This window comes from Erinaceus europaeus, chromosome 7, assembly GCF_950295315.1.
Source record: "Erinaceus europaeus chromosome 7, mEriEur2.1, whole genome shotgun sequence".
NCBI lineage: Eukaryota > Metazoa > Chordata > Mammalia > Eulipotyphla > Erinaceidae > Erinaceus > Erinaceus europaeus.
This window is the reverse complement of record NC_080168.1, coordinates 128005474-128025179: the sequence shown is the minus strand read 5'-3', so window position 1 is coordinate 128025179 and position 19706 is coordinate 128005474. Positions and strand designations below refer to the sequence as shown.

Genomic DNA, 19706 nt, shown 5'->3' with positions numbered 1-19706 from the left:
GGGACCGGGTGGTGGCGCACCTGGTTGAGCGCACATGTTACAGTGCACAAGGACCTGGGTTCGAGCCCCCGGTCCCCACCTGCAGAAGGAAAGCTTTGCAAGTGGTGAAGCAGGGCTGCAGGTGTCTCTCTTTCTCTCTCCCTCTCTATCTCCCCTACCCTCTCGATTTCTGACTGTCTCTATCCAATAAATAAAGATAATAAATTTTTTTTAAAAAAAGTTAAAAACATTCTCAAGGACCGGCTTAAGGATCCCAGTTTGAGCCTCCGACTCCCCACCTGCAGGGGAGTCGCTTCACAGGTGGTGAAGCAGGTCTGCAGATGTCTTTCTCTCCCCCTCTCTGTCTTCCCCTCCTCTCTCCATTTCTCTCTGTCCTATCCAACAACAATGACATCAATAACAATAATAACTACAACAATAAAACAAGGGCAACAAAAAAGGGAATAAATAAATATTTTTAAAAAGTTAAAAACAAACAAAAATATATCCACCTTAGTCACTGTGTTTTTTTTTTTTTTTTTTACTTCTTATCTAGGTTAGTGGAATAGGACAAAGTAGATACTTTCAAGTTGTGACTGTAGAAAGAAAATTCAGGACCAAGTGGTGGTGCACCTGGTTAAACCCACACGTTGCAGTACACAATGACCCAGGTTCAAACGCTTCATGAATAGTGAAGCGGGTGTCTTTCCGTCTCTTTTCCTCTCTGACTAGCCCTGTTAGTTTCTCTCTGTCTCTACCCAATAATAAGTAAATATTAAAAAAGAGAGACAGTAAATGCCATCTGCAATTTCTATATCGGGTTGTCAGAAAAATCATGACACATTTTTGCATAGGAAAACAGAAAAACACATCATGACTTTTTTGACAGCTCACTAGTTAAAGGGAAGAGAGTGACTGCGAAGTAAAGCTTTTTATGAAGCTGTTGTGTGTATGCTGTTTTTCTTCCTCTCGCTATACTAGGATTTCCGGGATGCAGTAGCCCATGCTTCTAGGCAGCTGGGGAAGCCAGTTATTGAGGACCGGATCCTAAACCAGATCCTGTATTACTTGCCTCAGCTGTATGAACTCAACCGGGATCTCCTGAAGGAGCTGGAAGAGAGAATGTTAAACTGGTAACAATCTTTTCAGACTTTTTATTACTTATTTTCCCTTTTGTTGCCCTTGTTTTTTTTGTTGTTGTTGTTGTAGTTATTGTTGTTGTTGTTGATGTCGTCATTGTTGGGTAGGACAGAGAGAAATGGAGAGATGGGGAAGACAGAGGGGGGGAAAGATAGACACCTGCAGACCTGCTTCACCGCTTGTGAAGCGACTCCCCTGCAGGTAGGGAGCCGCTTGAACCGGGATCCTTACGCCACATGAGCTTAACCCACTGCGCCACCACCCAACCCCTTGATTATTTTTTTGATGACCAAAATCTGCAACCTTGGTGCACCAAGGCTAATGCTATACTTTTCCCCCCATTGGGTAATGCTCTCTCAAAACCAGGAAGGACTTAAGAGGTCAAATAGTGGTACAACAGGTAAAGGGTACAAGTTGCCAAGCACAGGGACCTAAGTTCAAGCTCCTGATCCCCATCTTAGAGGGGGAAGCCTCACAAGCAGTGGTGGGTCTCTCTCTCCCTCTCTTTCCCACTCCCTACTTCTCTCAGTTACTATCATAATTTTATTTATTTGATTTGATTGGACAGAGAGAAATGGAGATGGGAAGGGTAGATAGGTAGGTAGATAGATAGATAGATAGATAGATAGATAGATAGATAGATAGACAGACAGACCTACAGGCCTGCTTCACCACTCACGAAGCCTCCTTCCCTGTAGGTGGGGACTGGGAGCTTGAACACAGGTCCTTGAGCATGGTCACATGTGTATTCAACTAGGTACACCACCACCCAGTCCCTCCAATTTAAATTTTATAATGATCTCTGGTCATCAAAATGTCTCTCTCTGTGTGTCTTCATATATCTATATCTATATATCTATATATCTATATGGTTTCAAATTAGGAAACATCATTTGCATTGCTTCTAAAGAACTTCATCAAAACATGTGATAATTTATTTGGTCTCAAAAAATGTACATAGTGGTCCAGGAGGTGGCGCAGTGGCTAAGGCACTAGACTCTCAAGCATGAGGTCCTGAGTTCGATCCCCGGAAGCACATGTACCGGAGTGATGGCTGGTTCTGTCTCTCCTCCTATCTTCCTCATGAATAAATAAATAAATTCTTTAAAAAAAAAAAAAAGAAAGAAAAATCTACATAAATATGACATCACTACAGATACTATAGATTTCCAAACAGGGAAAGATTAACTTCAGTAGCCTTCCCTCTTCCCGGGTCTCACTTTCCATGGTTTCAGTTAAGTATGGTCAATTGGGGTCTGAAAATAATACTTAAGACTAAGATACTTTAAAAAAAATAATAAAATAAAAAAATAAATAAAAAAAAAAGACTAAGATACTTTGACAGCCCTTTCCTGTAGGGGAACTTTCACAGGCAGGGAAGCAGTGCTGCAGATGTCTCCCCGTCTCTTTCCCTCTATATATCTTCATTCCCTTTTAACCTCTTTGTCTCCCTCTAAAAGAAATGACATATTAAATGACATATATATATGAAATGACATATATATATATATATTTTTGAGGATGGAACTACATTCATGTAACATTAGCTACAGTACATCATTATGATTATCCTATTACTAATAATGTTCAGCTTTTTCTGTGTCTGATTTATAGATTAAACTGTTTAATAAGTATGTGTAGGAAGAAACATAGCATTGGAAAGTTCAGTACTGTTTAATTGCTGGCATCCTCTGGTTTTGGAAGATAGCTCCTGGGATGAGTGAGTGAGTACTCCTGTAGTTCCACTCAGCTATTGAAAGTAACAGAAACTGTGGTCCAGGAGGTGGCACAGTGAATAAAGCACTGGACTCTAGCATGAAATTCTGAGTTCAGTCCCCAGCAGTACATGTGCCAGAGTGATGTCTGGTTCTTTCTTTCTCTCCTCCTATTTTTCTCATGAATGAATAAATAAAATCTTAGGAAGAAAGAAAGAAAGAAAGAAAGAAAGAAAGAAAGAGAAAGAGAGAGAGAGGGAGGAAGGAAGGAAGGAAGAAAGAAAGAAAGAAAGAAAGAAAGAAAGAAAGAAAGAAAGAAAGAAATGAGGGAAAGCCAGGTGGTAGCCCACCAGATTAAGTGCACATGGCGCAAAGCACAAAGACCCATGTAAGGAACCCGGTGAGCCCCCGGCTCCCCACCTGCAGAGGGGGTCAGCTTCACAAGCAGTGAAGCAGGTCTGCAGGTGTCTGTCTTTCTCTCCACCTGTTTTCCCCTCCTCTCTCGATTTCTCTCTAACGTATTCAACAACAACTGTAGCAGTAACAATAACAAGGCAACAAAAATGGAAAAAAACAGCCTCCGGGAGCAGTGGATTCATAGTGCAGGCACCAAGCCCCAGTGATAACCCTGGAGGCAAAAAGAAAGAAATTTTGGTTACATCTTTAAAAACATTAAAAAAAAAACTCATTTTGGTGGAACTGAAATTATTGTTGAAGTTCCTGGGGGAGCCAAAGTGATTGGAATAACAAAATTGTACTGACAACTTTCACGATTAGCATTTTTCTCTCTCATCTTTCTTGCATATAATCCATATAATCCAAAAAGTAGCTTGCCAGTTCTGGATATAGCATGCCTCGGCATGTTGAGAAATACACTAAGTAAGTGATTAGTACTTAGCTGAAAACTAAGTGAAATAACAGTGAAGAATGACTAAAAGGTATTTCTTAAAATTATCATAGAAATAATACTTGTCAGTGTTTGCTTTTTATAAATAAATAAAAAGGAAAGAAAATATAGTCACAAAGTCTTCCTGTACATATATCAATTTCTTTAAAATTCATTGTTATAGAAATGTGAATATTTATACAAATGTTATTAAGAGGCTTAAGTATACTTTTGTCTATATTAAAATTTTTCCAGGGTACAGATCCAAGAAGGATGACAGAGGACCTAGTAGGGGTTGTATTGTTATATGGAAAACTGGGAAATATTATGCATGTACAAACTATTGTACTTACTGTCGAATGTGAAACATTAACTCCCCAATAAAGAAATTAAAAAAAATTTTTTCCAGGGGCCAGATGGTGAAATACTTGGTCCCTGTCTTCAGGACAAAAGCGCCATTAGAGGCAAAGCAGTGCTGTGCAGGTGTTTTGCTCTCTCCTTCCCTCTCTGTTACTTCTTCCTGTCAATCTCTTGGTCTATTTCCAATAAATATCTAAATAAAATATTTAAATTTTCCCCTAAATTTAGATTTATAGATGTCAAATCTATAAATGTTCCTAAGAAGTAGACTACTGATAAAAAATGATGAAAGGGGGCTGGAGAGATAGCATTGTGGTTATGCCAAGAGACTTCCATGTCAGAGGCTCTAAGCTCCCAGGTAATCCCTAGCATCATCATAAGCCAGGGCTGAGCAGTGCTCTGGTAAAACAACAACAACAACAACAGCAACAGCAACAAAAAACTAACTAAAACAACTAACATCACAATTAACGGAGTAAGCGCTACCTATTACTGCTGTAAAGTGATGATAGCTTTTGGTTAAGTCAGGTGATCGGCCGTTTCATTCTGCTTATTAAACTAAAATCTCAGGTATCTTTTGGATCAAGATATAGTCTTTGGTTTTAGTAGATTTTCTGAAATAACGTTTATTTCCACAAACAATGGGACATATTTATTAACAACCAATGAGATATATTTGTTTCTGCATTCATTCACGAAGCTTTTGAATATCTGCTGTGTGCTAGTCAGTGTTGTTATCCATATTGGGAATATCACAGTGCAGAAAATAGATAAGGTTCTTGGTATCATGGCGCAGATATTGTAGTGGGGAAAGAACAAGATTAATAGGAAAAAAAAAAACACAGGCAGAAGTGGTTTTTGCAGAGACAAAATCGGATGACATGACAGCAATTAAAGTGTTTTCTTTTTTTAAAATTTTTTATATTTATTTATTTTCCCTTTTTGTTGCCCTTGTTTTTCATTGTTGTTGTAGTTATCATTGTTGTTGTTATTGATGTTGTTGTTGTTAGGTAGGACAGAGAGAAATGGAGAGAGAAGGGGAAGACAGAAAGGGGGAGAGAGACAGACACCTGCAGACTTGCTTCACCGCCTGTGAAGTGACTCCCTTGCAGGTGGAGAGCCGGGGGCTTGAAGTAAGATCCTTACACTGGTCCTTGTGCTTTGCACCAGGTGCACTTAACCCACTGCACTACCGCCTGACTCCCAATTGAAGAGTTTTCTAACCAAGAAAAGTCTACTAAGAGGGTAGAGCATGTTCATTGATATCTCAATGACAAGCTAGGGTTCCCTCTCTCCAGACCTGTGGCACTACTATTAAAAGTGTGTAGGTCCAGAGGTAATTTTCAGAGAAATTTTAGATGAAAATTTCCCTCACCTAGGAAATCCTCAGAATATATCTATTTTGGAGGTAGATCAATCAACCAGAAAAAAAAAAAAAGTGTGTAAACCAGGAGAGAGAATATAGAGCAGGCCAGAGTGGTTGGCAAGTAACACACAGAGAGAAATATCAGAGTGGTCAGAAAGCTAGCAGTGGAACCTGCTGGATTCTGCAAGCCCAGATACTAAGGAATTTGTTTTGCTCACACACACACACACACACACACACACACACACACACACACACACACACACACACACACCCTTTCCCCCTTCCCTGTCTTCACCACTCTGTCAAATTTTCCATATATGTATATCTGGAGAGAGAGAGAGAGAGAGGGAGAGAGAAAGACCGACCATAGTACTGAAGCTTCCTCCAGTGCGTCAAGAGCTAGGCTCCGACATGGCAAATCGTGTGCATTTTCCTGGGGACTTATTTTGCTGGCCCTGAGGAATTTGTTTTCTAAGAGCCATTGGAAGCCACACGATGAGATGCACCTTTTTAGACTATCTGATTCTGTAGGATGAGGCTGAGGGACCAACATAGAAGCAATCGACCAATCAGAGGGCTGGCAGAGTTCACATGAGAGGTCAGCTGGCTATGGGAATGGTGCAAAGCATTTCAGGGTTATAGCCTACAAGGAAAAACCAGTCAGTCGTCGGACGACTCAGAGGAGGGACTCTACTTACCACTGGATATATTTTGGATACATTAATGACTCTTACATCTTTTGTGTATCTCTTCTTTGTCCTTAGGACTGAACAACAAAGAATTGCTGATATCTTTGTAAAGAAGGGGCCATATCTAAAAATGTATTCCACATACATCAAAGAATTTGATAAGAATATAGCTTTGCTGGATGAACAGTACAAGAAAAACCCAAGTTTTGCTGCTGTTGTTAAAGAATTTGAGGTGTGTTTACTACCATCTGTTGTTGAACATTTTTTTGTTAAGTTTTGTATATATTTTTTACTATTTATTTTCCCTTTTGTTGCCCTTGTTTTTGTTTTTTTTTGTTGTTGTTGTAGTTATTGTTATTGATGTCATCATTGTTGGATAGGACAGAGAGAAATGGAGAGAGGAGGGGAAGACAGAGGGGAAGAGAAAGATAGACACCTGCAGCCCTGCTTCACCTCTGTGAAGTACCTCCCCTGCAGGTGGGGAGCCGGGGCTCAAACCAGGATCCTTACGCCGGGCCTTGAACTTTGTGCCATGTGTACTTAACCCGCTGCGCTACCACCTGAACCCCTTGTAGACCCCTTATATTTTACAGAAAACGTACAAATTAAAATATACTAAAGCACAGCCTATTCAAGATCAAAGAGTAAATGGAAAAAAACAGTGTTTGTAAGATTTATTTTTGCAACATTGTTTATTTACCACTGGAATATTTTGATGGTTTCTCTAATTGTGATAAAATGCTTATAAAATAAAAATTAACTAGAGGCCATGTGGTGGCACAACTGGTTGAGTGCACGTAACAATGCACAAGGACCCGGGTTCAAACCCTGGTCCCCACCTGCAGAGGGAAAGGTTCACAAGTGGTGAAGCAGGGCTGCAGGTGTCTCTCTCCCTCTCTCTCCCTGTTCCTCTCAATTTCTGACTATCTCTATCCAATAAATAATAAAAATAAAAATAAAAAACAATACAAATCCACTGCTCCTGGTGGCCATTCCCCCCCCCCATTAAAAAATAATAATATGGGAGTCGGGCTGTAGCGCAGCGGGTTAAGCACAGGTGGCGCAAAGCACAAGGACCGGCATAAGGATCCTGGTTCTAACCCCGGCTCCCCACCTGCAGGGGAGTCGCTTCACAGGCGGTGAAGCAGGTCTGCAGGTGTCTGTCTTTCTCTCCTCCTCTCTGTCTTCCCCTCCTTTCTCCATTTCTCTCTGTCCTATCCAACAACAACGACAACAACAATAATAACTACAACAATAAAACAACAAGGGTAACAAAAGGGAATAAATAAATAAAATAAATATAAAAAATAATAATAATATAATAAAAATTAGCAATCTTAATCATTTTTAAGTACATAGTGCTGAGTACACTCACATTGTTGTACATCCAGTGTTCCAGCTTTCCATCTTGCAAAATGGACATCTTCAGTAACCAGTAAATTCCTAGGGCTGAGTGGTAACACACCTGGTCAAGCACACACATTACCGTGTGCAAGGATCCAGGTTCAAGCCAAGGGAAGGTGTCAGATAGCATATTGGTTTTGCCCAGGTTCAATCCCCTACCACGTAAGCCAAGCAGAGCAGTGCACGGGTTAATAAGAAACGGAAGTAAGTAAAAAGGAGGCTGCCAGAGTCGAGGCAAGGGCAGAACAGGGATTATTATTGGTTTTGTTTTGTTTTCATCTTTTAGATAGAGACAGAAAACTTGAGGAGGGAGGAATAAAGTGGGGGGAGTGAGAAAGAGAGAGAGAGAGAAGCTGACCTGCAGCACTGCTTCATCATTCATGAAGCTTCTCTGCATGTGGGGGCCAGGGGCTTTTTTTGAGCCTGTTTTTAGCTTACATAGCACAGTGCAGGTAGACAGGGAAGACCTTTCTCCTTTTTCTTTATCACATCTTTTATACTGTCTTCTCCTAAATATGTTACATCCAGGACCTAGTACATAGAATAATTACGGACTATAATGATAAACTATGCTGAGGAAGCAACTATCATTAACCAAGACAGCTAGCATCCCCCTAACTGAGTTCCTATCGCTACCAAGGCAACACAAAAACTCACTGGATAGTGACGAAAACCTGGGTGAATATCAGTTGCCTTGGCTATGAGACCACATTTCCTTTCTCGCTAGTGTGGAGACATCAGAGAAGGTGCTGGGATGCATTGGATCGACCTTCTCGTGGTGCATCCCGTGAGTACCCATTCATTGGGGAAACTGATGATCCTTCCTAGCCGACTGAATCCACATGGATCCCAGTCACTTTCAAAGCCAGCAACAAGCAGCTCCTGACAGCTTTCAACCTGACGCTGTTGACTGGCTACGGAAGAAGGGCAAATGCTAGAAGAAGAAGAGAAGGTGCTTTAGTTAAAAACTAACTAAAGCAGGGAGTCGGGCGGTGGTGCAGCGGGTTAAGCGCACATGGCACAAAGCGGTATAAGGATCCCAGTTCGAGCCCATGACTCTCCACCTGCAGGGGGTTCGCTTCACAGCTGGTGAAGCAGGTCTGCAGGTGTCTGTCTTTATCTCCCCCTCTCTGTCTTCCCCTCCTCTCTCCATTTCTCTCTGTCCTGTCCAACAATGACAACATCAATAACAACAACAATAAAAAACAAGGGCAACAAAAAGGAAAATAAATAAATAAAATAAAATAAAATAAAGCTAACTAAAGCATCCCAGAAAGTGGTACAGTGGATAAAGCACTGGACCCCTTAGTGATGTTCTGTATTGTGTGTGTCCTCTCTCTCTCTCTCTCTCTCTCTGAGTCCCAAATAAAAAAAATAGGTAAAAGTAAGTAACTAAAAAAAAAATGACATGCCATTTTATTCTTTTTTTTAAATAGATATTTATTTATTTATATTTTACCAGAGCACGACTCTGCTCTGGTTTGTGGTGATGCAAAGGACTGAACCTGGGACTTCGGAGCCTCAGGCATGAGAGTCTTTTTGCAGAACCATGATGCCATCTACCCCTGCCCTTTATTCCCTGTTTTGTTTTATTTTTTTAAGTTTTCTTTCTATTTTATTTGACAGGAGAGAAATTGAGAGGGGAGGGGGAGATAGAGAGGAAGAGAGAAAGACAGACACTTGCAAATCCGTTTCACTGCTCTTGAAGTTTACCCCCTGTAGGCAGGAAGTGGGGACTTGAAGCTGGTTCCTTGTACCTGGTGATATGCACTTATCCGGTGTGCCAACGCCACTCAGGCAGATGCCCTTCTGAGTGACAGTTGCTAAGTGGCAAGTGGCGTGGACTCTGGTTAACTTGGACACAGACGACCGTATCGTAATTACCTGCTCTAATAGGACTGTGTACATGCCTTCCCAGTGAGTGAACAAAGGGACTGTGTTAGGTAGTGACTGTACTTGCACTGTGCGCCTAACAGCTGTGCTTTAAACAGTCAGGTAATAAGATTGGTGACATAGCTTACGGGGTGGCGTGCTGCTTTGCCATGAGCCCAGTCCTCACTGCATTGAAGGGAGCTTCAGTGCTGCTGTCTCTGTCTTGCTCTCTGCCTCTATTTATGGATAAATAACAACAATAACAGTAATAATAAAATAGGGTCTGTGCGTTGACTCACCCCACTGATTGCGTGTGCCACTATGTTCAAGGACCCAGGTTCAAGCCCCCAGTCCCCACCTGCAGGGAAAACGCTTCAACAGTGACAAAGCAGTGCTGCATATGTCTCTATCTCCATCTTCTCTCTGAATTTCTGTCTCTGTCAAAAAATAAAGAAAAAATTAAATTTTAAATAATAGTAATAATAACAAAGATCATTTTTAGGCTTGGGTGAAGGCTAACCCAGTTGAGCATGCATGTTCAATCCCCAGGTCTCCACCTGCAGGGAGAATGTTTCCTCCCTGATAGAACAGTGCTCCAGATGTCTGTCACCTTTCTCTCTCTCTCCTGCCTTTCACCGTCTATCAAAACTTTTCATATAAATACAATTTTGAAATAATAATAATAATAAGGTAATTTTCACTGAATCTCCTCTCAGAGTTTGTGGCTATTCAAAACTGGGTCCCTTGCTTCTTAGAAAATGTTTGGGGCTAGGAAGGAAAAAAGAAAATGTTTATTTGATGGGAAGGTAAGTGGTGGCACACCTGGCCGAACTCACATATCATAGTGTTCAAGGACACAGGTTCAAGCCCTGCTCCCTGTCTGTAGTGGAAGCTTCATGAGGTCTCTTTCTCTCTCTCCCCCCCCTCTCTTTTCCCTTCCCTCCCTCCCTTTCGTCTTCTCTCTCTCCCTTCCTCTCTGTCTCTCAATTCCCTCTCAAGTTCTCTCTGTCTCTATTCAAAATAAGTAAATAAAATAGTCTTTAAAAGATAATGAAAAAGAACATTAAAAAATAAGAAAATGTTTGTGCTTACATTGGACACCTTTTCCTTTCAGATGAGTCCACGCTGTGCGAACTTGGCCCTCAAGCACTACCTGCTCAAGCCAGTTCAGAGGATCCCCCAGTACAGGCTCCTGCTGACAGGTGGGTTCTCCAGTTGGCTTGCCAAGCAGCAGACTCAGCTCACTTCTCTGAAACTGCCCTTCCTAAGAAGACCTCTCTTTTTAAGTCATTCCGGAAGCCCTTTACTTAATCTCTACATTGACCGATTGCCTGTAACCTCACATGTGCATTGCCTAAATTGAACTTTTTAGTTCTTTTTACAATTTTTAATTACTTAATCATTGCCAAGGTTTCACTACTCTGGGCCAACTGTTTCAGGTAAAATGGGAGACAGAGAGGTAAAGACAACCACAGCACTAAATTATTCCCCCAGCATGAAAGATGAGGTCTGAGCTTGAGTCTGGGTCACACGTGACAATGTAGGTTCCCTATCCAAGTGAGCTATCTTGCTAGTCCAGGCATGGATAGATATATAGATAGATAGAGATATGGACATGGGTGCCAGTCTGGTTAAGCTCTCACACTATAGTGCACTAGGACCCAGGTTCAAGCCCCTGGTCCCCACCTGCAGGGCGGAAGCTTCATGAGTGCTGAAGCAGGGCTGCAGGTGACTCTCTGTCTCTCTTTCCTCTCTCAATTTCTCCCTGTTTCTATCCAACAATAATAAATAAATAAAATTTAAAGAAAAATATCTGCTTTATTGGGGGAGGCAGTAATAGAATTGTTGTTGACACATAGGTACAAAATCTGGCTTATGGTGGTGTGGGGGGTAGAACCTGGAACTTTGGAGCCTCAGGCAGAGTCTTTTTGCATAACCATTATGCTATCTGCCATGCCCCATACAGGCCAGTTCTCATCTCCTTGTAATATGTGTCTGCAGCATATTGTCATCCCTAAGGGAGTTCCTTTTACACGGTCCTGCAGCCGAATCCCAGAGCCCTCCCAGCCCCCTGCCTTCCCCTGCTTCCCCAGAGTCCCCTGCTTTGGTGCACTACACCAGACCCAGTCCAGGTCTTACCTTGTGTCCTGTCTTCCCAGCCTTGCTTCCTTGGCCCCACCAATGAGTGAGACCATCCAGTGTCCTTTCTTGCATGCCATTCCTAATGCATATAACATTTCCTGTCATATCAACGCTGTGTCTTCAGTCATTTAATTTAGTTAATGTTGCTATTATTTTGTGTGTTAAACCATTTTGTTAGAAAGAGACCACAGTACTGACACTTCTTTTTTATATTATTATTATTATTAATTCTTTTAAATTTTATTTATTTATTTATTTATTTTCCCTTTTGTTGCCCTTGTGAAGTTTCTTTCAGTGCATGCAGTGAGCATCAAGCTCAAACCAGGTTTCTCACATGGCAAAGCAGCGCATGGTCCAAGTGAGACGTTTTGACACCCTTTGGTTAAACTGCTGATCCCAAGAAATTGCTTTCCCAAGCGCTCACGTGTGAGGGTTGGAGGGTCATCCCAGATAGTTGCTTGACTTCTTTTATGAGCCTAATCATTTACTTTAGAGGGTTGTTAACAGGATTGATTGATGAACTCTGTGCTTTAAAACGTGCTCGGCCATAGTACATTCTATATAAATTGTTGCTGCTGCTATTAGCAGTTGCAGTATTGCACTACTCATTATTATGCTGGTGTGACCTTTGTCTTTATCTTCTACAAGCTTGTAAGTTTCAATAATACAGAATTGTCTTATTTAGTTTACTACGCTATTAGTTTAAAAAGAAGGAGGAGAGGAAAAAGAGGAACAGCTGTGATTTGCATGAAGGCACACAGGGTCACTTAAAGCTATATATATTCATTAACTTAAATAATTTACTAGGGACCGGGCAGTAGAGCCACGGGTTAAACCACACATGGCGAGAAGCGCGAGGACTGAAGGAAAGATCCCGGTTCGAGCCCCTGGCTCCCCACTAGCAGGGGAGTCACTTCACAGGTGGTGAAGCAGGTCTGCAGGTGTCTGTCTTTCTCTCTCCCTCTCTGTCTTCCCCTCCTCTCTCCATTTCTCTCTGTCCTATCCAACAACATTAACAGTAATAACAACAACAACAACAACAATAAACAAGGGCAATAAAAGGGAAAATAAATCAATATTAAAAATTAAAAAAAGAAAAAGAAAAGAAAAAATATGTATATATTTAAAACCAAAACACTTCTCGGCTCTGGCTTATGGTGCTGGCAGGATAAGACCTGGGACTCTGGAGGCTCAGGCATAGCAGTCTTTGTGCATAACCTCTACATTATCTCTTGGACTCAGGCCCAGTTCTTTTGCTCTTTAAAATCTTTGCCAGAGCAGCCTGGGAGGTGACACTGGCTAAAGTGTTGGACTTGAAAGCATGCACTCCTGAGTTGGAGTCCTGACTTTGTATGTCCCAGAGTAATAGTATGGTTCTCTCTTCTCTCTCATAAATAAAGAAATCTTTTTAAAAAAAATTTCATTAATGGGGGATTAATGTTTTACATTCGACAGTAAATACAATAGTCTGTACATGCATAACATTTCTCAGTTTTCCACATAACAATACACCCCCCACTAGGTCCTGTCATCCTTTTTGGACCTGTATTCTCCCCCCCATAAATAAATAAATCTTAAGGTAAATAAAATTCTACCCAGAGCCATGCACACATCGCACCATTATATACATAACCAAGATGATGGTAAGTAGTTTGGCATCACAAAACAGTAGTAAGCCCTGGTCCCCACCTGCATCGGGACAGCCTCAGGAGCCCTGAAGCTGCACTCCAGGTGTCCCTCTAGCTCTCTCTTCCTTCTTGATTTCTCTCTCTCTCTGCCCAATATAAATTTTAAAAAAGGGGGGGGGGCAGAGTAGATAGCATAATGGTTATGCCTGAGGCCCCAGATTCCCAGGTTCAATCCCCTGAACCACCATAAGCCAGAGCTGATCTGTGCTCTGGTAAAAAATTAAAAAAATAAATATATAGTTTCAGTAGCAAACAGTGTTCAACATAGATAGTACAAAGTCCTCTGGAAGAGTTGCTAAAATAGTGAATATTGAGACTAAATATCTAGAAAGACAAACTACTAGTGTGGAAGACCCACCTTTTAGCCCAGGTCCTGGCTACTTAGAAGTTTCAAGATTTAATTTGAATGTCTAATTGTGATTCAAGCACTAGATGTCTGCCTGGAATGACATACGGCAAACCAGATAATTTGAGGATATCCTGTCCATCTGTACTTTCTTTCCTCTGATGCTGGCAGAGTTTTAGAGTACACAGGACATAAGGAAGTACCCAGGCATGTGTTGTGTTTTTATGAGATAAACTCAGTACCATAAATGAACTACTGAATAGCTTAGGCTATTTCCACAGCTGTGAAATGAGGTGCTGTTTTCAGTGGCCAAAGACATCTGTGATTCTAAATACAAGAAGAATGGAGGAAGATTTTGTGATTGTACATAAAACTGTTTTTCCCACAGTATAAAAAACCCAGCTGTAAGAGTTACACATTTGCTATTTCACGATGAGTTTTAACTGGGAAATGGTAAGATAAAGGAAGCTTTCAAAGTGCTAAGGAAGTAGGTCTTGCTTACTTTATAAGATTAACACAATGTGGACTTGAGGTTATTTTTAGTTTTAAGTTGTCTCGTGTTTAATTTTTTGTTGTTGTTGTCACCAAGACTTCATTACTCTTGGGTGACTTTTTTTCAGTTAAGGAGAGAGAGGCGGAAACAAAAAGGCAGAGGGAGAATGGAAGGAGTGAAAGAGACCAGATCACCCAAACTTCCTCTTGAGCTGGGGGCCAGTGTCACACACTTGGCAAAGCAGCGAACTGTCCAAATGAGCTATTTTGCTGGCTCCTCTTGTTTTATCCGCCCCCCACCCAAATTATTTATGTGACATAGGCAGTCTTCTGTATGTCTTTGAATTTTCTTATGAGAGACAACCAGAGCATCACTATGACATGTATAGTGCTGGGGGTCAGACTCAGGACATTATATATGCGAGTCCCACCACTGAGCTGTCTCCACAGCCATGCACAGGACCCTGTGTATTGGAGACTGTCAGTACTTAGTGATTTAGCAAAGAGCACAGTTGATGAATATGTTCATGGTATCAAAGTAAGCACTGTAGTTATACAAGATAGGCTCTGTAGAGAAGTAACACACTTTATATTTTTCTTCCAATGATCTGAATCTTCCCTTCTATTCAATCTGTCCTGACAAACCCACCATCCCTAGAAATAGCCGGTCTCTTAAAAGACACTTATTCCATATTGTGTGGATTTGCTAGCACTTTTAAATTTTTTTTATATTTATTTTCCCTTTTGTTGCCCTTGTTATTATTTTTTTTATTGATGTTGTAGTTATTGTTGTTGGATAGGACAGAGAGAAATGGAGAGAGAAGGGGAAGACAGAAAGGGAGAGAGAAAGAGAGACACCTGCAGACCTGCTTTGCTGCCTGTGAAGCGACTCCCCTGCAGGTGGGGAGCCGGGGCTCGAACTGGGATCCTTACGCCGGGCCTTGCACTTTGCGCCACCTGCGATTAACCTGCTGCGCTACCGCCCGACTCTCAGCACTTTTGTTATATATATAGATATAACTATATATCTATATATATATATAGTTTTATATATAGATATATAATTTTCCCCCTTACCAGAGCACTATTCACCTCTGGCTTATGGTGGTGCAGGGGATTGAACCTGTGACTTTGGAGCCTCAGGCATGAGAGTCTCTTTGCTAACCATCCTCAATATTGATTGCTTGCTAATTTAAAGATTTATTTATTACAAGAGAGGAGTTCTAAGGTGGTGCCACTTATAAGGTGGTTCCTGGAATTGAGCCTGTAGCCCTCCTGGCCTCAGGGATACAAGTTGGCATTCTAACTGGTTGAGCTTTCTCTATAGCTTGATTTCTTTTTTTTTTTTTCTTTTCTTTTTTTTAATTTCTTTATTGGGGAATTAATGTTTTACATTCAACAGTAAATACAATAGTTTGTACATGCATAACATTCCCCAGTTTCCCATATAACAATACAACCCCCACTAGGTCCTCTGTCATCCTTCTTGTATCTGTATTCTCCCCACCCACCCACCCCAGAGTCTTTTACTTTGGTGCAATACGCCAATTCCAGTTCAGGTTCTACTTGTGTTTTCATTTCTGCTCTTGTTTTTCAACTTCTGTCTGAGAGTGAGATCATCCCATATTCATCCTTCTGTTTCTGACTTATTTCACTCAACATGATTTTTTCAAGGTCTATCCAAGATCGGTTGAAAACGGTGAAGTCACCATTTTTTATAGCTGAATAGTATTCCATTGTGTATATAGACCACAACTTGCTCAGCCACTCATCTGTTGTTGGACACCTGGGTTACTTCCAGGTTTTGGCTATTACAAATTGTGCTGCCAAGAACATATGTGTACACAGATCTTTTTGGATGGATATGTTGGGTTCCTTAGGATCTATCCCCAGGAGAGGAATTGCAGGATCATATAGGGTAGGTCCATTTCTAGCCCTCTGAGAGTTCTCCAGACTGTTCTCCACAGAGGTTGGACCAATTGACATTCCCACCAGCAATGCAGGAGGGTTCCTTTGACCCCACACTCTCTCCAGCATTTGCTGCTGTTACCTTTTCTGCTGTATGACATTCTCACAGGAGTGAAGTGGTATCTCATTGTTGTCTTTATTGCATTTCTCTGACAATCAGAGACTTGGAGCATTTTTTCTTGTGTTTCTCAGCCTTTTAGATCTCTTCTGTGGTGAATATTCTGTCCATGTCCTCCCCCCATTTTTGGATGGGGTTATTTGTTGTCTTGTTGTTGAGTTTGGCAAGTTCTTTATATAGTCTGGTTATTAGCGTCTTGTCTGATGTAAGGCAGTGTAAAGATCTTCTCCCATTCTGTGAGGGGTCTCTTGCTTTGGGTAGTGGTTTCTTTTGCTGTGAAGAAGCTTTTTAATTTGATATAGTCCCATAGGTTTATGCTTGCCTTAGTCTTCTTTGTAATTGGATTCGTTTCATTGAAGATGTCTTTAAAATTTATACAGAAAAGAGTTCTGCCAATATTTTCCTCTAAGTATCTGATAGTTTGTGGTCTAACATCCAAGTCCTTGATCCACGTGGAATTGACTTTTGTGTTTGGTGAAATACAGTGATTCAGTTTCACTCTTCTGCATGTTTCAGCCCGTTGTTCCAACACCGTTTGTTGAAGAGAAATACAGCTTGATTTCTTTGCCTTCCTTCCTTCTTGCCTTCCTTTCTTTCTAATAATTTTATTTATTTATTTATTTATTTATTTATTTGAAAGAGAGAGAGAGAGAGAAAGAACCAGACATCTTTCTGGTGCATGTGCAGCCAGGGATCAAACTCAGGACCTCATGCCTGAGAGTCCAATGCTTTATCCTCTGTGCCTCCGCCTGGACCAGGCTCGATTTCTTCATTTGATGATAAACTTAAGGGTTTTGTTTGTTTGTTTTTGTTTTGTGTTTACCACTCTGGGCCAAGAGTTCAGGACACAACGACACTGATATCACAGCACTGACGTTTCCCCTAATGGGTTGTGGTCGGGCTTGAACCTGGGCACTCTCATGGCAAAGCAGCCACCCTTCCAGGTGAGCAGTCTTGCTGACCCCTCCTTGAGTTTTTAGTGCCCTCAGGACATCTGGATAAATCTGGATGCCTTGAAAGCTACTCAGAAAATAAGTTTCTTTCAGTTTGACTTAGCTTAAAACGTCTCTTTGACTAAAATGTTTTTAGTTTAAAGAACCACACAGAGAGAATTTTGGAGATGGCTCTTCTTTGTACATGGGAGACACCCAGATGTTGCAACATCTTCCTTTTGGCTGCATAAAGAATATTAGCTGAAGCACTTAGGGTCACAAAACCCTAAAGACATGGAACATAGGGATTGCCACTACAGGTTTGTTTTATAATTTAAAATTCTGATTCGCTAATACTCAATTTTGAGATGCCAGTCCTTGCTTTGCAACATGTTTTTACTGTTGTCAAAGTGGCCTTGTCAATGCACTTAAGAGTTTTTAGAAGTTGGACTTTGAGTCTTAAAGTGGGTCATCATCTTTTGATAATTAGGTTTGGTAACTTAATCCTTCTAACAGCCCAGTGAGGTTAGTACTTTTATTTCCGTTTTAGAAATTGGAGCAGTTTGTTTTCCTCCTCTTTTTTTTTTTTTTTCTGAGCAGTTCTTAGCTCTTGCTTATGGTGGTTGGTGGTGTGGGGGATTAAATTTGGGGCTTTAGAGCCTTGGGCATGAGAGTCTGTTTGCATAACCATTATGCTACCTAGCCCCGCCCTGGAGTAATTTCAAGTGCACAGAATATACAGGAGCAGAGAGGAGGCATGAGGCAACTCTTGACAACTCTGATTTATTAGTGAATTTCAGGCAGAGAAGCAGAATTCCAGTCTGACTAGTGTAAAGTGATTTGTGCTGCCTTGTTTCCTTGTAGTGGGAGATTGAGAAACGCAGATATGAAGTGCAGGTAACATAGGATAGTGTATTTTGGAATTCTTTTAGAAAAAAGTAAGTGGAAATCCCCAGTTTCAGCATTCTTGCTCAAACTATTCAGAAATCTACTCTCTTGTTTGCATTTTTTTGTATATTTATTTATTTATTTTCCCTTTTGTTGCCCTTGTTGTTACAGTGTTACTGTTCTGGTTATTATTGTTCTTGTTATTGATGTCATTGTTGTTGGATAGGACAGAGAGAAATGGAGAGAGGAGGGGAAGACAGAGGGGGGAAAGAAAGATAGACACCTGCAGACCTGCTTCACCACCTGTGAGGCGACTCCCCTGCAGGTGGAGAGCCGGGGGCTCGAACCTGCATTTTTTTTTAATACACATTTACTTAGTTTAGACAGAGACAGAGAAATTGACAGGGAAGGGGGGGGTAGAGGGTGGGGGGAAGAGACATCTGCAGCATGGTTGTTCTCACCGCTTGTGAAGCCTCTCTCCTCAATGTGGGGCCCGAAGGCTTGAACCTAGGTCCTTGTACATGGTAATGTGTGCACTCACCCAACCCCTTTGCAATGTTTTTTTCAGGACACAATTTGGACTTTCAGTGGGCACTTGGCTTTCTCATCCTTCTTTGTAGTTAAAATTTCCAACTAAATTTTTGTCTTTTTTTCCATCTAGATTTTAGTAGTTTTTTTTTAAGCTCTACCGACATAGAATTAAAGAAAATGCATGGCTGGATAATAAAATGCTTAAGATAAGAATTAATAGCTGCAGGGAAATAGCTCATTTGGTGGAGCATCAGACCTGTACACCTAAGGTTCCTGGTTCAGTTCCCAGCACTGCGTGTACTAGAGTGGTGCTCTGACTTCTCCATCTCTCTGTCTCTCTCTTTCCTTTCTGCCCCATGTGAAACTCTTCAATATGTAAATAATATAATAGTACTAAAAATAATCTTTAAAAAGATAAAATAAAGTGAATGATTTACTTAGTTTCAACAAACAAATAAAAACCCTGAAATTTTACCTTTGTATTGGCTACTTATGGCCAGTGGATCTAGCCAGATCTGTAAATCTATGTGAGACCCAGAACATATTTGGAGTTAAGAGAAATGAAATTTAGTTTTTCAATGTGGTATCAAAGATTGAATCCAGGGTTTTGTGCATGTGTCCTACAGTTGAACCACCTCTCTGGCCCAATATTGTATTTTGTCTTTAGGCTTTATTTATTTAGTGAGAGGGGGAGAGGCCAGAACCCCACTCTGTCAGACGTCATGCTGGGGTTCAAATGCAGTGCCTTCTGCATGTTTTTTTGAGTGAAGGGAAACAAGAGAGACTGTAACACACCATCCACGGAGTTCACATGTTTGCTCTCATGTAGTGGAGCTTCAGGACTCATACCAGGCAGGTACCTGCTTGACCACTGAGCTACCTCCCTGGTCTGGAAATGGGTATCTTAGAGTAGCAGTGAAGAAGTAATGAAAAACAAAAAACAAAAAACCAAACTGAGAGAAGAGCAGCAATATATTTAAAAGATAAGCCACTGGTCAGCAGTAATTGTAGGATGAGTGGATGGATCAATAAATGGCTTTGAAGAGTACAAACACTTCCAGTCACTGCTATGGGAAGAACTCTGAACTACTTCCCTTCCCTCTGTCACAGATTCTGCTGACCTATTTTCCACGGCCTCTGTATCCTGTTCTTCCATTTCCCTTCTTACACCGTAGGCCTCCCTAAAC

The 19706-nt window shown here is 41.1% G+C and overlaps 1 protein-coding gene across 2 annotated transcripts in view; it reads left to right on the top strand.

Annotated features, from left to right (window-relative positions):
• FGD6 (FYVE, RhoGEF and PH domain containing 6) overlaps nt 1-19706 on the top strand; it is a 156277-nt gene that overhangs the window by 95000 nt on the left and 41571 nt on the right. For both annotated transcript variants that reach the window (XM_060195548.1, XM_060195547.1), the window contains exons 7-9: nt 961-1112; nt 6214-6370; nt 10529-10616. In XM_060195548.1, the coding sequence (XP_060051531.1) occupies nt 961-1112; nt 6214-6370; nt 10529-10616 (397 nt within the window). The remainder of the gene's footprint in view (nt 1-960; nt 1113-6213; nt 6371-10528; nt 10617-19706) is intronic.